This window comes from Hydra vulgaris, chromosome 06, assembly GCF_038396675.1.
Source record: "Hydra vulgaris chromosome 06, alternate assembly HydraT2T_AEP".
NCBI lineage: Eukaryota > Metazoa > Cnidaria > Hydrozoa > Anthoathecata > Hydridae > Hydra > Hydra vulgaris.
The window spans coordinates 9047905-9064359 of NC_088925.1; the positions used below are offsets into that span (position 1 = coordinate 9047905).

The 16455-nt window shown below is 25.9% G+C and overlaps 1 protein-coding gene across 1 annotated transcript; it reads right to left on the reverse strand.

Annotated features, from left to right (window-relative positions):
• Window positions 1-896: 896 nt before the first annotated feature.
• Window positions 897-4835, reverse strand: LOC101241331 (lens fiber membrane intrinsic protein). Its single transcript, XM_065798307.1, has 3 exons — window positions 4544-4835; window positions 3108-3242; window positions 897-1126 (listed from the first exon to the last, which is right to left on the reverse strand). Exons 1-3 carry the CDS (start codon window positions 4737-4739, stop codon window positions 963-965), a joined length of 495 nt encoding a protein of 164 aa, XP_065654379.1. The 5' UTR covers window positions 4740-4835; the 3' UTR covers window positions 897-962.
• Window positions 4836-16455: the final 11620 nt, after the last annotated feature.

The following is a 16455-nucleotide window of genomic DNA, read 5'->3' on the forward strand; positions in this document are numbered from 1 at the left end:
TGCAAACAGCACACTGGGGCAACGCTAAAACAGCTTTGTTTCAATGATTTCAACATTTTTTAAATGTTGGCCCTACGAAGTGTGCTGCTTGAGATATATGGTTTTTTTTTTTTATATTTTAAATACTAAGTATTTTTACAGGTAAATGATTCTGAGGAAGAATATAATCCATTAAAAAGTTCTCAATATAATTTAATTAAACTTGATAGATTTGCAATGGAGGCTGTCGGGTATATAAAATTTTCATACATATTGAGTTTAGATGAGAATTTCTTAAATATACTATATTAAAAGTATGAAAAAAAAATCATAAGTTCCTTGTTCATCCCCAGTAGGAGAGGAGAGGGTGAATATGGAATGTTTATGGATTACATATAGATAATATACTTTGCTCTTTCAGTTTTGTTTATTTATTTCATAGTTTCTTATTTGTAGGTATGATGTCTCATCTCGTGCTGCAGCTGCACTAGCGAATGCTCTACTTCTAGATTATGGAATCATTATATATATATATATATATATATATATATATATATATATATATATATATATATATATATATATATATATATATATATATATATACATATATATATATATATATATATATATATATATATATATATATATATATTTATATATGCATATATATATATATATATATATATATATTATATATATATATATATATATATATATATATATATATATTTGTAAAAAAAAAGATGTGTAGACTTGTGTGTAAACCGTTGCGCTGCCCCTAAGGGTAGTGATCAAATTAACTATCTCTGTCTTTTATATCAATTAATACTTTGTTTTATTGTAGTTTTGTTTCTTTAAAGTTTTAACTAGAAAATAACAGTCTCAAAACTCTGAAGTACAGTAGGAAACATCTCTTGATAATAAAAAAGATAAACTATCTTTTCATCAGTAAAAAAAAAGAAAAAAGATTAAGGGCATTGTTAAGCTATTGACTGATAACCACCGCGCCCAACAAAACAGAACCCTGCAGCTATAAAAGAAACAACTGTGGAACACCAACCAACAATGTAAGACCATCCGTATGTAAATTGCGTTGTGCTTAATTTAACTGTGTACAAGCATAATGCAACCAGCAAAAGAAAGGCTATAAAAAAAAATTGCTTTATGAATAAAATAACAGTAAAATTACACAAAGTAAATAGTAAAAAATATTTTTATCACAAAAGCATTACCTATCCATAAAAAATTATCTATAGAGCGGGTGGAATGATGATTTCCTTATTTCTAATTTTTTATTATCTTATTTTTTCTCAAAATGACTTTATTTTTCCTTGTCAAAGCTTGTTTTGTGCTTTCGCTAGTTCTAGCTATGTGCCTAATTACATTTTCAACCAAAAAAGATTTAAATATTTTCGCTCGTGACCAGTAAAATTAAAGTGATTTTATAAAAATGATAAAAAATGAAATATCTAATGCACTGTACTGCACTGCATTGTGCTTTAGTAATTTCATTTATTCAGTTCTGCTGCATAACTGCATTAGTCAATAAGCAAAGGAATAAATAAACTAAATTAAATATACGTACAAAATAGTTAGATATTCAAAGTAAAACATTTTAATTCTTATGAAATTTAGAAAAAGTAAAAGTTTAGAAAAAGAAAAAGTAGACCGTTTCTCTCACACTCAAACATTATTTAATAAACTTAATATTCTAAATGTATATAAACTAAACCTTTACCATATTCTTATCTTCATGTTTAAACTTGATAAAAAAATATCACCAATGTTATTTAATTCACTTTTTGAAAAAATAAACCACATATACCCTACCAGATTTTCAAAAAACAATTACATTCAATCCAAAACACATTATTCAGCAACCAAATTCTCAATTGCTAACCGAGGTCCTAAGCTGTGGAATACAATATTAAATAATGAGCTGAAATCTAATTATTCTTTAAACCAGTTTAAAACAAAACTTAAGCAATTACTGATGATACATGAAAATGAATTAAAGTTCTTCTAAAAAGCTTTTTAAACTAGCAAACAAAAACAAAAATTAACCTACTAATTACTCTTTAATATTATATTTAATATTCTAAACAATAGTCTGCTATTGTAAATGTATTTCTTATCTTATAAGTTTTGAATTTACAAACGATTTTTTTAAGTTTTATTATTTGAAATACTAATTACTAAAAATATTGTAAAATTTTATAATTTCAATTTTTATTAAAAAAAGTTATTGTAAATTCTTTTTGTAATATTAATACTTATATATCATCTTATTTTACTAATCAGTTCTTAAATATAAATACTCTTTGAATTACTAAATATTTTAAACGTTATATATTTTATTTTTTGCATTTTGTTAAAACATTTTATTTGATGAATATGCATTTTTTTGGGGGGGGCTTAATGATAAGATGAATTTTGTCTTCTTCAAGCCCCAGTCATGTAAATATTTGTTTTTATAAATTACGAGTGTAAATTATTTTCATTCGGCAAATACAATACTAAAAAAAAAAAAAAAAAAAAAAAAAAAATTTAATAGAAATGTCGAAGTTGCGAAATTTAATTAGAATGCCGGCTAGGAAACAGATGGATTTGGAGCAGACACAAGCATTTCCAAGGTTAGACAGGCAACTAAACTTAATCGGTTAAAATAAGTTAAAGAGTGGGAAATATGAATAGTTTTATAGCTTCTGTTATTTTTGCTTGATTCAAACCTATTCTTTATTACGCGTGCAATTTCTATAACAAAGGTGGCCGCCGCTTCGACAAAGAGACTGCATCCGATGTTACATTTGTTAATGTTGCATGCGCGATCGACAGTAACAGAAATAAAATTCATGTGAAAAAATACCTTTATTTGATTATTGCGCTTAGCATTTTCTTTCAAATAATAAATAATATGGCATAACAAAATGCTTTAAAATTATTTTTATAAAAACAATTACATTTATTTTTAAACTGCAATGCTTTATTTTGTTTTATTTACTATTCTCATCAGATGTTCATGTGCTATTCCCGTTGAATGTTCACAATAATTTCATGGAAAGTATTTTAGTTAACTAATATAACTTTAAATATAAAAAATCATAAGCGTGTATAAAAACAAATACCTGTTGCATAAAGAATTCCAGCAAGTAATTTTATTGATAATTCTTTTTTAATCAGAAGAACAGCGCAGTAAGCGGTAGCAGCCAAGTATCCCAGACATCCCAATACCATAAAAATAGTTGTTACTTTCAAAGCAGCTATAATAAAGTAATTCTATGTAATTTATATGGATTTTACCGTCAAAAATTTATCAAAGATAATTTTTTTTTAATCCATTTATTTAACCATAAAATGTGAAAATTTGCAATAATATTTTATAAACTCTCATAAATAAGGTTAGGTGTCACACATATAGTTAAAAACTAGTCAATGGAGTGACACCTAAAAAAAAAACAAAAAAAAACAAAAAAAACTATAAATAAAACATAAAAAGAATTTAAAATAAAATAAAGAGAAAAAAAAAATTAAAAATAGAAAAAAATAAAAAAATAAAAAAGAAAGAAAGGAAAATAAAGCACTAATAAATAAAGATAATAATAATAATGGCAATAATGATATAATAAAAATAATAATAATATTAATAATAATGTGAATAAAAAAACATTACAAGTAGTAACTATATCATGATAACTTTATTAAAAATTATAACTAATGATAAAAATGGTAAAAATAATTATATTAAATTTTATAACTATGACAGAAATTATTAAAAGAAACATAACAATTGCAAAAATTAGGACAATAACTATTAAATTATTCCTACAATTGAATCACTATCACTGTCATTATAAATAATATTAATAAGATTTATAAAACAAAGGTACTTTGTTTTATAAATCTTATTAATACCTTTGTTTTATAAATCTTATTAATATTACTATTAATGATAATAGTAATATTAGTAGAGTTAAAAAAAGACAGTATAAAATAAAGTAATAATAGTTTTATAAATACAGTAATATAAGAAAAGCAAATAAAAGATAAAATAATATTCATTAAATATATACTCAAATAAAATTTTCTTAATTAGGTTTCGATTGAGAAGAAAAAAGTTGGTAATAATAGGGTATTTAGTTAAAATCTTTTTTTTTTATAAATGGTATTATTTTGTTCCAGTGAGAAATACATCGATGTTTTAAAGAGAGCTTGCCATATTTGATAGTGTTGAAAAAAGAAGTGCAAAAGTTAAAAATTTCAGTATTTCGAATGTAATATTTTTGTGTCACCTGTTTTAATAAAAAAATTATTGAACGAATTTGGTAGCTTAAATAATTATTTTGTGCATTTAAAAAAAAGTGTAAATCTTAACCTAATTTATTAGTATTATTTTTAATTGGACCATAAACTTGGGTCCCCGTTAAAAATATACATTTATTTCTTACGAGTTTAAATTGTAGATAAAACTCCTCTTTGTAATAAAGAAGTTAATATAGCAAATCAATTACAGAAAAATAAAATAATTTTGAATTATGTATTGCTTATAGAAAGAAACTCTTACCATTGCTTTTGGGTCTTTGTGTACACATTTTTTTACCAGATACAGTTCCACAGCCTCTCCATAACCCTATAAAAATATGCGAGTCATTGTGTGTTGCAGTTTCCCAGTAGTCTGAAGCAGTTGACATTATAACAAATACTAAACCAGTAACTGTTAAACTTAAGACTATATAACGAGCGGACTCTTGAGAAAGCATTTTACTTAAACACAAAGTTTGATTTCAAGAACGAAAAATTTCTTTACAGATATGTTTAAAGTGCAAAGGAATGAAAAATGTTTTACGAATCATTTTCCCTTATGAAAACTTTAATGTAAGTAACGTGCAAATTTAGATTAAATTGACTTTTTTATACATAATTAATCAATCATAAAAATAAATTATTCCTTGTTGCAACGTTAAAAATATAATACAACTGATGTTACAATAAAAACTGGTTAAGTGAACAATTTTTAAAGGTGGAACTAAGGTTGGTAATTTTCGAAAACCCGTAAAAATGCGTCTACAGTTATTTATATAAAAATTTAAGCTAACATTACATCGTTTTAATTTATTTTTATTTTTAAAATCTCTTAGCGATTTTTATATCAGATAAATTTATAATAAAGTTTAAACAAAATTATACAAATATGCGTATATATAGATTGCAAAATACCACTATAAATACCTTATTAAAACTATATATATATATATATATATATATATATATATATATATATATATATATATATATATATATATATATATATATATATATATATTTAACGTTGCAACAAGGAATAATATATATTCAGGTGCGATTCTAGCAATAAAATAAGAATGGGATGGGGCGAATCCCTAAAAAAGTACTGTTTTCCTCAAAAAAAAAGGACAATTTTAAAAAGTCGATTATAACTTGAAAATAAACTGATACGTATTTCAAATTTAATTAAGTTAAAACATCTGTTAAATGTATATAAACTAATCCTTATAAAATCCTTTATAATATAATACAATATTTCTAACGGTTATATATACCCTCATTATTCAAGTAAATATAAAAAACCTGTTAAAAAGTAAACAAAAAATAAACTTCAATGTAATGCGTTCTTCCGTCTTCAATAAGAAAAATAAAGTGAAATAAGACGATATGATGTATTTATCGTTATCTACATTCAAATCACCTGCATTTGGAGATCACTGGTGATACTGTATTTCTAAAGACTCTCTCAATTTCCTCTTAAAATAGTTTCCCTCTACTTTAACTTGTGTTTTTATTCCAGCTAAAGACACCATGGTAATTTCTGGAATGCCTCGCCACGGCCGAATTTTTCCATTTTCCCTCAAAACTATGTTTTTGATGTTTCAAACCTTGTGTTTTTAAGTTCAAACCTTGAGTTTTCTTTTACCTACGTAGAGTTTTCCACACGAACACTCCAGGGAAATCAAGGCTTGCTTTTTTGAATTATTAGTTGTCGAAGGTTTTTTGGTGGCTTTAAAATAGGAGTATACCATGCACTTCTAAATATCTTTTTTAATTGAATACTTAATTTGGTACAAATGGTAAAGAAATATAATTAAATTCTAGTTTTTTGATGTTATTGTTGTTGCTTTGTTGATTATTTAGCTTTAAATTTTTTTGACAATGTTTTGAACTATTTTTTTATTATTACCATTTTCCTTTAACTCATGATTTATATGTAGAGTACACGGGAAAAAACGACATAGTCACATTTAAAAAGTTTTGAGAAACTATTTATTAATCATTTATAAAAGTTTTCATATAAAGCATGGAAGTAAATTAGAAAAAATTATTTCTTGATTAATTTATTCGAAGTTTACATTTTTAATAAAATATTTGTAACTTTTATTAAAAATTTTTTTTTCCTAACTTAATACAAAGACTTGAATAAATGATTCATAAATACTTTCTCAAAACTTTTTAAATGTGACTATGCCGTTTTTTCCCGTGTACTCTTTATATGCCTTTACTGTATAATGCAAAATGCTCTGTGGATAAAACCTTTGAATACACCATAAGTTATTTTTAGATCGTGACAAGAACACGGCCTAATTTGTTTTATTTTATTGCGGCTTTATTTTTATTTGTTTTATGATGCGGTTTTATTTGGTGAAAGTAGAGGCCGACTATTTTGAGGGAAAAGTGAGAGAGAAAAGTGAAAGTCTTTGGAAATACAGTATTACCATTTGTTTTTTTATATTACTTGAATAAAGAGGGTATATATAACCCTTAGAAATGTTGTATTATATTATAAAGAATTTTATAAGGATAAGTTTATGGACTATAAACAGTAGTTTTAACTTAATTTAATTATATAAAAACTTATAAAAGATGTTAACTTTTACAAATTGTATTTCAATTTTAACTTTCTATTAACTTTAAATAGTCATCAGCATGTTTGATAAATTTTTGTTTCATTGAATAAATATCATATATCAACACCATGAACAAATAGCGTATTAACTTACATTCAAAGTATTCATTTTAACAGAATTATTTTGGAATACCATTGGACTAAATATTCTCTGGAGGACAAAGTTTACATTTGAGTCGGTGAAAAGAAGAACAGTACTAGTCCATTTTTTGTTATTTGCACTTTTTTTATAATTTCATTTAACTTATGTCGATCTTTCTATGTACTACAAAAACAATACTAGTCCATCTTTCTTTCATTATTTTTTGCCATAAAGTAAGTCACCACCCTCACGAGATCTCTAAAAATGTCGGAGCTGTATTAAAAACTGGGATAGGGGTTGGGATTATTGGCTTTTGTAGTTTAGTCCTATTATATTGCAATATTGACTAGCTTGACGTATAGTGCAGGCAGTTAGATCTGTTGCAAGGACACGCCCCTGACGAGTGGCGTTAGTGCAGGTCTTGGGCTCTCCGAAACGTTATTGGTAATTGCAGTGCATTCCTGAGGAAAGGGATCACCATTATCCACTACTTAATTCTGATTGGTTATCATGGCACCAACATTTTTTTACCTCTTGTACCCATATTTTTTTACGCTTTAGTAGCTTTTTATTATATATTTATTTTATTCACGATATTTAAATATTTTGTTGACACACAGGTAGTTTTCAGTTTCAAAATCAATTAGATTTAAATTAGTCGAAGAACAATACTTAAACATCTCGAAATGAGAATATTGGACTAGTACTGTTGTTCTTTTTACCGATTCATTAATGACATCTTGGTAGATTGCATAAACATGAAGAGTAGCACACCAAGGACAAAAATAGGCACAGTATGACAGTATTTAAAGTAATTTTATTATTTCAATGATTTATATTACACTTAAGAATATTAATGTATAGAATAAATAAACTTTAAAATAACACATCAAGGACACATAGCATGTGACATGCTTTTTGCATTTATATTTATAATTAGATGTATATGTTAAATTTTATTTCCATATTACTGATTTCAATAGTTTAACTTCCTGGTCGAATAATTAACAAAATCATCAAGGACACATATTTTATAATTACCCAGACATTAATATTCTGTGCACAGCAAGAACATACGATAACCTTAAAAGAACGCGTAATATTGGTTTAACACCGAGGTTATAAATAGAAATAAATTTTCTTTAATATCTCCTTGTTTAATTTTTTTTTACTAAACTGAGCTATTTAAAAATACATAGTTATAAAGGGTTTGAGTTTTTAAAAAACAGCAATGAAACCGGTGTCACAGGCCAACTCAAAAAAAAACGGCGCTATTGTGAACATGCAGCTTTTTTACAGATTTCTTTAAATAAAGTAAATCTGCTTAGGACCCATATTATCAGTACTTCAATTAGTTTGATATGAAAAATATAATTTAAAAAATTACAAAAGAAGATCAAAACATTCTGCTTAAAGAGCAAGTTCCTTTTTTGATTAAAAACTTCGTTACGTAGAAGTAATAAAGGGTTCTGATGAGCAGAGCAATTTTCCCATTACATATTCCTTTGTAATTTTTATAGAAAATTTTCTTGTAAAATGTTCTCGATATGTCTTAAATGTACCTTTGCAATTTATATCTAGTTTAACTGGATCAATTGGGTGCTTATAGGACAACACATAAAAGATAATGTAAATTTTTAAATAAGACCCTCATCAATAACAACTACTTCAGCAAAAGTTTCATGGAATTTAAGTTTCATGGCCCATCTCGCTGTGTTTTTATTATTGGATGTACCAAAGTCACCACTCTTTGGTACATCGACAACAAGTCCAAGTGAATCTTCAATTTTTTCTTCAATTTCTTTATTTCTACTTGCCATTATATTTTTCTTTTTAGGAGTGTTTGCATGAAAAAATTCGCAATCTTTGTATCCAGGTCTTCTTCCCTGTCCAATATGTAAAGACATTCAAAACAACAAATCCAGAAATAGATAGGGTGGATTCCAAGGTCTAAAGACATCTGATTAAGTTGTCTATTGAAAGCAATTATAAAGTCGTTAATTTTTTTAGGAATTTTCCCATCAATCATTGTACATTCTAACTTGTGCTTGACTTGAAATAAGTCTACGGTTGTTGTTCTGAGTTCAGTTGACATAAAAAAAATTATATTTTGCTTTAAGATTCTTTAACTGTAACTATCAATATGCCCTCCTTATCTTCAGTTTTCAGTTTATAAAGAGACTGTCCAGATGAACCATTCAATCCTTGCTTATAAGAAGAAGAGTATTAAAAGACTCAGGTAGTTTCGATTTATCCATAACTTTCCGAATCCTGTTTGTAGTTTGATCCATTATTCCTTAAAGATTCACAGAAGCACTGTAGTTTGAAGTGACAATTCCGGAATCTAGAATGCAATCACTTTTAGCTTTCACAATAATATTGTAGGCAGTGTGTAACACTCAACCTTTTTTTAAGACCCTTTGACGGATAGTTTGATAGTCAGTCTAATCATTCTACAGTCTAACATTAAAGCTAAAGCTTTTTTTGCTGAATAGCTTTTAGAGCATGATGTATTACAGGATCCATCAGTTTTACTTTCCATTAAAAGTTTTAAAACATTGGCATCTTTAAATCATCCTTTTTTATTGAGATTCAGAATGAGGGCATGAAACAACCTTTTAGTGGTAACACCTAATTTTTCAGTTATCTCTGACAATTTTCTTTTCATAGACCTTGTTGAGAAATCTTCAAATGATTTGGTGCAACTTGTTATATATTTTTTATCTTAAATTAGTATTGAGGTTTATCTACAATAATTTCCATATTTAACAAGTTCTTTTAACAATTTATAAATTTTCCTTTTTGTCTACCTCTCTTATTCCATTTCTTTTTAAAGTTTTTCATAAATTTTTCGGTTAATCTCATCTCATTGTAGTTCAAATAACATTTAGAAACCAATATACAAATTTCTTTTTTTTCTTCCTTACAAGTTAAACTTTTATTTTTATTCTCAAATTTTCCTTCAATTAAGTGAAATGTTTTTGTTCCTCATATTTAAAATTGGTTTCACCAATAAATAACTATTGAATATTATTTGTTTTAATTATTTTGTTCGTTTGATTTTTTTTATTTGATTGTTTTGTTTATGTTTCGGTTTGTCCGCTTTTATGCTTGAATATTCCACTATTTATTATCACGGTTAAAACTCATTAAAAAATATCGGGAGTGAGAGGGTAATCGCATTTTAGTTCAGGTACGTCATGTTTGGACTACCTATATGTACAAAAGCAAACAAAAGCAGCCTAAACTTTTTCAAAAGACAATTTTTTAAACGCAAAAAATTTCAAGGTGGGCAAACATGCACGAAAATTTTCCTGATTAATCAAAGTTTTATTTTCAAACAATTTATAATAAAAAAGTGTTAAACATGCGGTAAATTGAGTCATTATAAAATTGTGTATTTTAAATTATTTAATATTGATTTTTCACATTTTATAAGAATATTTTTAAAAATTTAAATCTGGTTTTCACATAACTAGTATAATTCAATTTTTATTTTTTTATTTTTTTATAAAACAAATTAATTTTTTCATATTTATGGCAATGGTACTGGACCACTGTGCACTGTAAAAACGTTTTCTAAAGAGGATTTTTTCCCCCGGGATGATTTCAGGGGTATTTTTTCCTGCTATCATTTTGTATATGAGACGTTAGCATTAACTAAAATACAATGAACATGCGAACACAAAAATCTTCTTTGATAATTTATTTCAGCTCGATGTATTCTCATTAATAAATAAACCCACCCAATTCACTTCAACTCAATTACTGCCATAGATAATATACTGACAAACTCATTTCTAAATGCATCTTTAAAAACATAAACTTTATAAACAAGATCAGCTTATCTTTTGATAAAGCAAAAATTGTATTGTCATTATTGATCTTACAAAAGATTCCAATACGGCCAACCATAAAATTCTGCTCAAAAAATAAGAAAATATGTTATAAAAAACAAATCTATTAAATAATTCACTACTTATTTAAATAATAGGCAACGATGTGTCATATTCGACAATAGCTTAAAAGTTATCAATAAACGCACAAAAAATTAAGTATATTTTATTCACTCAAATTCCATTAATTCTACTCTCACTTAGTATCAATTACAAAAAAATTGAAAGAACTCACGCAAATAAATTTCGTGGAGTGGTTATTAACAAAAAAATGTTTCATGTACAGTCCACATAAACGCTAAAACACTAAAATATCTAAAAATATTGGTTTACTTTTTAAAGCTAGACCGTTCTTATCACAAAATAAATTTTCTTCATTTTTCCATTAAACAGTTAACTTAGATATGCCAACATAACTTGGGGAAAAACACACAATACTAAATTAAAGAAACTTCCTTTATCAATATTAAAATATATTTCTAGAAAAATATATCATAAAAGCAATTTAAAGATATATATATATATATATATATATCTTTAAAATGCAATTTAAAGATATATATATATATATATATATATATATATATATATATATATATATATATATATATATATATATATATATATATATATATATATATATATATATATATATACCCCATAAATTTTCGTAACATCTTGTTGAGATCATACAACCAACTTTGAACAATAATAAATGTCGTGTTAAAAATTCAACTTCCTTTGTATCCACAACAAAAGAATGGTTTATTAATGACAAAGTTCAAATGTCATTAATTTATACCCATCACAGCCACTTGATAAAGCAACTGTTACAATTATTGATATGCTAAACAAAGATAGAGATGATCTAATACAACAAATTAAATTATCTTTAGTTAATATTCACAGATTAATTGATCTCGGTATTTGTAAGTGTTATTTTTTATGGAAAGATAAAAATATATATTTTAAATAACTCTGGTTCAATAGGTTTATATCCATATTGATCGTAATGACATATTGAATCTAATGCTATTCAACAGACTTTAAACATCAATATTGCACCAAAAACTTTTAAACGTTACTTTGATGATAGCCATGCTCAATTTACTAATATTGATGACGCAAATTCTTTTTTAACACTTTTAAATTCACAAGATAAATCTATCCAAATATACATGTGAATACGAAAATGCTTAACACTAATTAAAATTTTTAGATATTTGTATTTCAACCAATCACTCCCTTCACAAATATGAGCTTTCCATACACAGTAAAGATGCAATTACAAACGTAATAAAACCGAAATCATATATTTCACCGAGCATCGCATTTGGTATTTTTAAAGATTTTTTCGAGGTCGAGCATAGAAGATTTTTTCAGAACATAATATTCAAGATGATATTACTTTTCTTATTAAGATTTTTACTGAAAATGGACATTCAGATAAACAAAATTCAGATATTGCTAACAATTATAAATACTCCACAAATCCATCTTATTCTCAAAAATTTGATACCAAAAATCTAGTTGTTTTACCATGGATCCCAAAGTTAAGCTTTGTTCTTAGAAGAGAATTTTGTAAAGTTGGATCAATTTACTTTGCCTAGACTGTTTCCAAATATTCATCCAGGAGTGTTCCAACTTGATTTCACATATGTTGCATGTTATACTGGTGAAATTAGAAAAAAAATTTCCACACGAATTCAAGAACATAAAAATAATGTCACAAAAGCCAATTGGGATACATCTGGAATAGAAGAACATTCACAATATTGTAATGGTAAAATAAACTGGGAGAACCCTAAAACGCTTTCTGTTATTTCAAACAACTACAAAAGATAAATTAGTGAGGCCATTGAAATACAACGTATGCAAAGTTCAAAATCTAACGAAAACGTTTTAAATTGTGACAATGGCAATTTAGTGATGACTCACCATTAGAAACCAATTTTTGTAAAATTAAAATTTGTTAAATATCTTACGTTGCAACGGCATCAATCGTTTAAAAAAATTATAACAATCGTTATAATTTTTCAAACGATTTTTATTAGTTTGATAATGACTCTCACTATATCAGAGCCGACGACACCTGGGGGGAGGGGGCACTTTTTTTCTTAAAAGAAAATTTTAAATATAGAGGACTTTTTTTTTAAATCGACGATTGTGCCCCTCCACTTTGAAACCTGTGTCGTCGGCCCTGTATAATGAGCCGAAAATTAAATGTTCGTGTTTGATTGAGTCGAAAAAGGAAATGTGCAAGTTAAAATTTTCAGTATTTCGAGTGTAATATTTGTGCGTGTCACTTGTTTTAATAAAAAAATTACTGAACGAATTTTGAGTATTAATTTTGAAGAAGCTCAAACACAAAGAGACAATTAAAATGCTTTACAAGATCTTGAAGTATTAGAATTTTTAATTCAGAAAACCTATTTTGGATATTAGATTGTAAAGGAAAAAAGTCACAATTCTTATGGAAGTGCGTTGTAAACTGTTTGCACGAGTTAATAGAAAACTACCTGTTTATCCCAAATAGTGCAACAATAACTTGGATGTGCGGAGAACAAGGAATAGTAAATTGGTATTAGAATATTTTGGGGTATGTAGTGTCGTATTAGCAACAACATACTATTAGCACGTGAGAGATTTTTATTGAATTAAATTAGTTGATAATACCATGATTTTTGTGAAGAAATAGTCCGAGGTATTTTATATATTTAGATGGTAAAGTCTTTTACCGTTAATTCTAATTTCCACATTATCATTATCAAACCTTTTTTTTTTACCTTGGAAGGAAGGTGAAAAATAATAAATTCAGTTTTATTAATAATTAGAGAAATATGGTTACTACTTAACCAACGCATAGTGATTTAAAAACACTTGAAATTTGGCCAAAATATAGTTTTTTGAATAGCGAAAAACAATATTATTAGCTAACTATTTTCTACAGTTTCTTATATTTCTAACGGTATAAAAAATAAGTACTGAAATTATAGATTTAATTGTTAATTTTTGTTTGAAAATGACCAAAAACAGCTCTTTTTTATCGTTAAAATTTTATCATTATTAATTTGCTCCCAAAATACTAAACTTTTCATTTTAATTTTCATTGTATATAAAGATAATAAATAAATTTATCTTAATTTATAAAAAAATATAAATATGTATTGATACATCTTATAAAAAATGCATTTAAAAAATGCAATTTTTATGAGTTTAAACTGATTTTTATAGTGCTAGGACTTTTTACCTTAGACTTCCTTCACGAAGCCAATTCTTTTTTTAAAAAGAGTTTGTATCATTCTGATAGAAATTAAAAAAGTTAGCTGCCCCAACTTGCCCCATTTTGAAATAATGTGGTATATATATATATATATATATATATATATATATATATATATATATATATATATATATATATATATATATATATATATATATATATATATATATATATATATATATATATATATATATATATATATATATATATATATATATATATATATATATATATATATATATATATATATATATATATATATATACTTTGTTTTGTTTTTATTCAAAAAAACATTAAACGTTAAAAACATTGAATTAGAATATATATTGATTGGAAAATAAGCTATAAATCCTTTGAGTATATTTGATTGAAAAAGTCTAAAGTGTTTTCAGAAGTGAAAAATGAAGACTACTTTAAATTATTAAGGTGCGAAATATCTTCCATAAGCTTGTCTTCTACTTCACAAGCTTTAATTTTAACTGATTCTTGATCTTTAAACCAGAAGAATGAGAATCTTAAAGAAACATTTTTCACAGTCCCAATCTTAATTGTAAATATTACTCAGTTTTGTATTGCAGTATGAAATCACTGCATTCTTCAAGTGTAGTTAAGCCGAGTATTTAAACGTATTAATAATAATAAACAATATTGTGCTTACAAAATACCAAACTCAAGATGCGGTTTAATGTACAGCTGGTACAGTTTTTTCCATGGCTTGAGACCTCGGACAACTAAATGGCTTCATGTGTCAACCATGGTATTACTAATTCGTTTTTGCGACAACTAACTTACATTACTTTGCACTTCTCGACGTTGAAATGCACAAAGAGGTTGTGCGACCTATTTACAGCGCTGTCGATGTCCGCTCGCAGTTTTTTATAATCAGAGGAAAATTCATTGGCATCAATAACTTATGTGATCTTGCTATCATCGACATATAATTTTGTATAGTTATAAATGTAGTCGGGTATGTCATTGATAAAGAACACAAATAGTACTGATGCATAAACTGATCGTTGAGGAACGTCACTCGTCAGTCTTTTTCACTCGGACGTTTATTCTACAATTATTACTCATTGTTATTCATTAGCTAGCCAACCAGTGATCCAGTTTAATAGTTGGCCTTAAATGTCATGGGCATGAATATTGTAAAGAAGTCGTTGTGTGACATTGAGTTGAATGCTTTGAAAAAGTCATTAAAACTTAAGTCTACCAGGTATCCACGGTAAACTGCTTCCATTAAAGTGTTCAGGGATTCAATCAGGTTTGTAAGTAATATTTGTGAAGGACATATCCATGTTATGACTTTGATATTAGATTGTGCATAGTATTTCATAATCCTATCAATAATGACTCTCTCTGTCAATTTTCACGGAATAGGTAAGAGATACCAGCTTGTAGTTATAGGTTTTGACTTTTTTTTTTTTTGAGAAGTGACATTTGATTTGCGTTGATTTTAACACTTTTTAGGGAAACATTAAATCTAAAAAAATAAAGTCATTTTTTTTTTTTAATATATAATTTTCAAATATTAGCAAGCCTAAGCTAATGAACAAAGCCTTTTTCAAAGAGCAGTTGTTCCACTTAAAGAGTCTCGAGTCCTATAAGATCTAACAACTTGACTAGGGTTCTGCGCAGCATTTTTAAAGTAAATTGTGTTTTTAAGTCTTGTGTGATTAAAAAGTTAACTTGTTAAGTACAAAACGTAAAAGATAAACTCAAGGATGACTTCTCAGACGTCAGAGATAGGCGCAGTGGAGTATAAACACATTTTCGAGAAGAACATTTAATTATATTTTTTTAATTTGACTTGAATTAGAAATTATTATTTTTTGTTAATTTTCATTATATAAAAATTTAATTTAAAGTGTTTTTAAAACTATAATAGGAAATAGAGCTTTATTTTTCAAAAATAGCCTCAACCTTTTAATAAATAGACTGAACCTTTTTTTTATCAAAAAAAGAATGAGTTCATACATTTTTTTCAAAACATTGTTTAGAAAACCCTTTTTAAAACTTTCAGTAAAAAATAAACTTTTTTTTAATGATTTAAAAAATCTTTTTTATCCTTTTAAAAAGTTGAATTACAATTTGTTGTTTATTTTTTTATATTATTGTGTTTACATTATTGTTTTTTGTTTTAGTTTACAGTCTTTTATTTAATGACTTTAAATAAGACAACATTTTGAAATATTATAATTTTTTAACATAAGTTGATATATTATACATTTAAAAATATTTACAAAGAATTAATAAGAAATAACAATGGTTACAATTA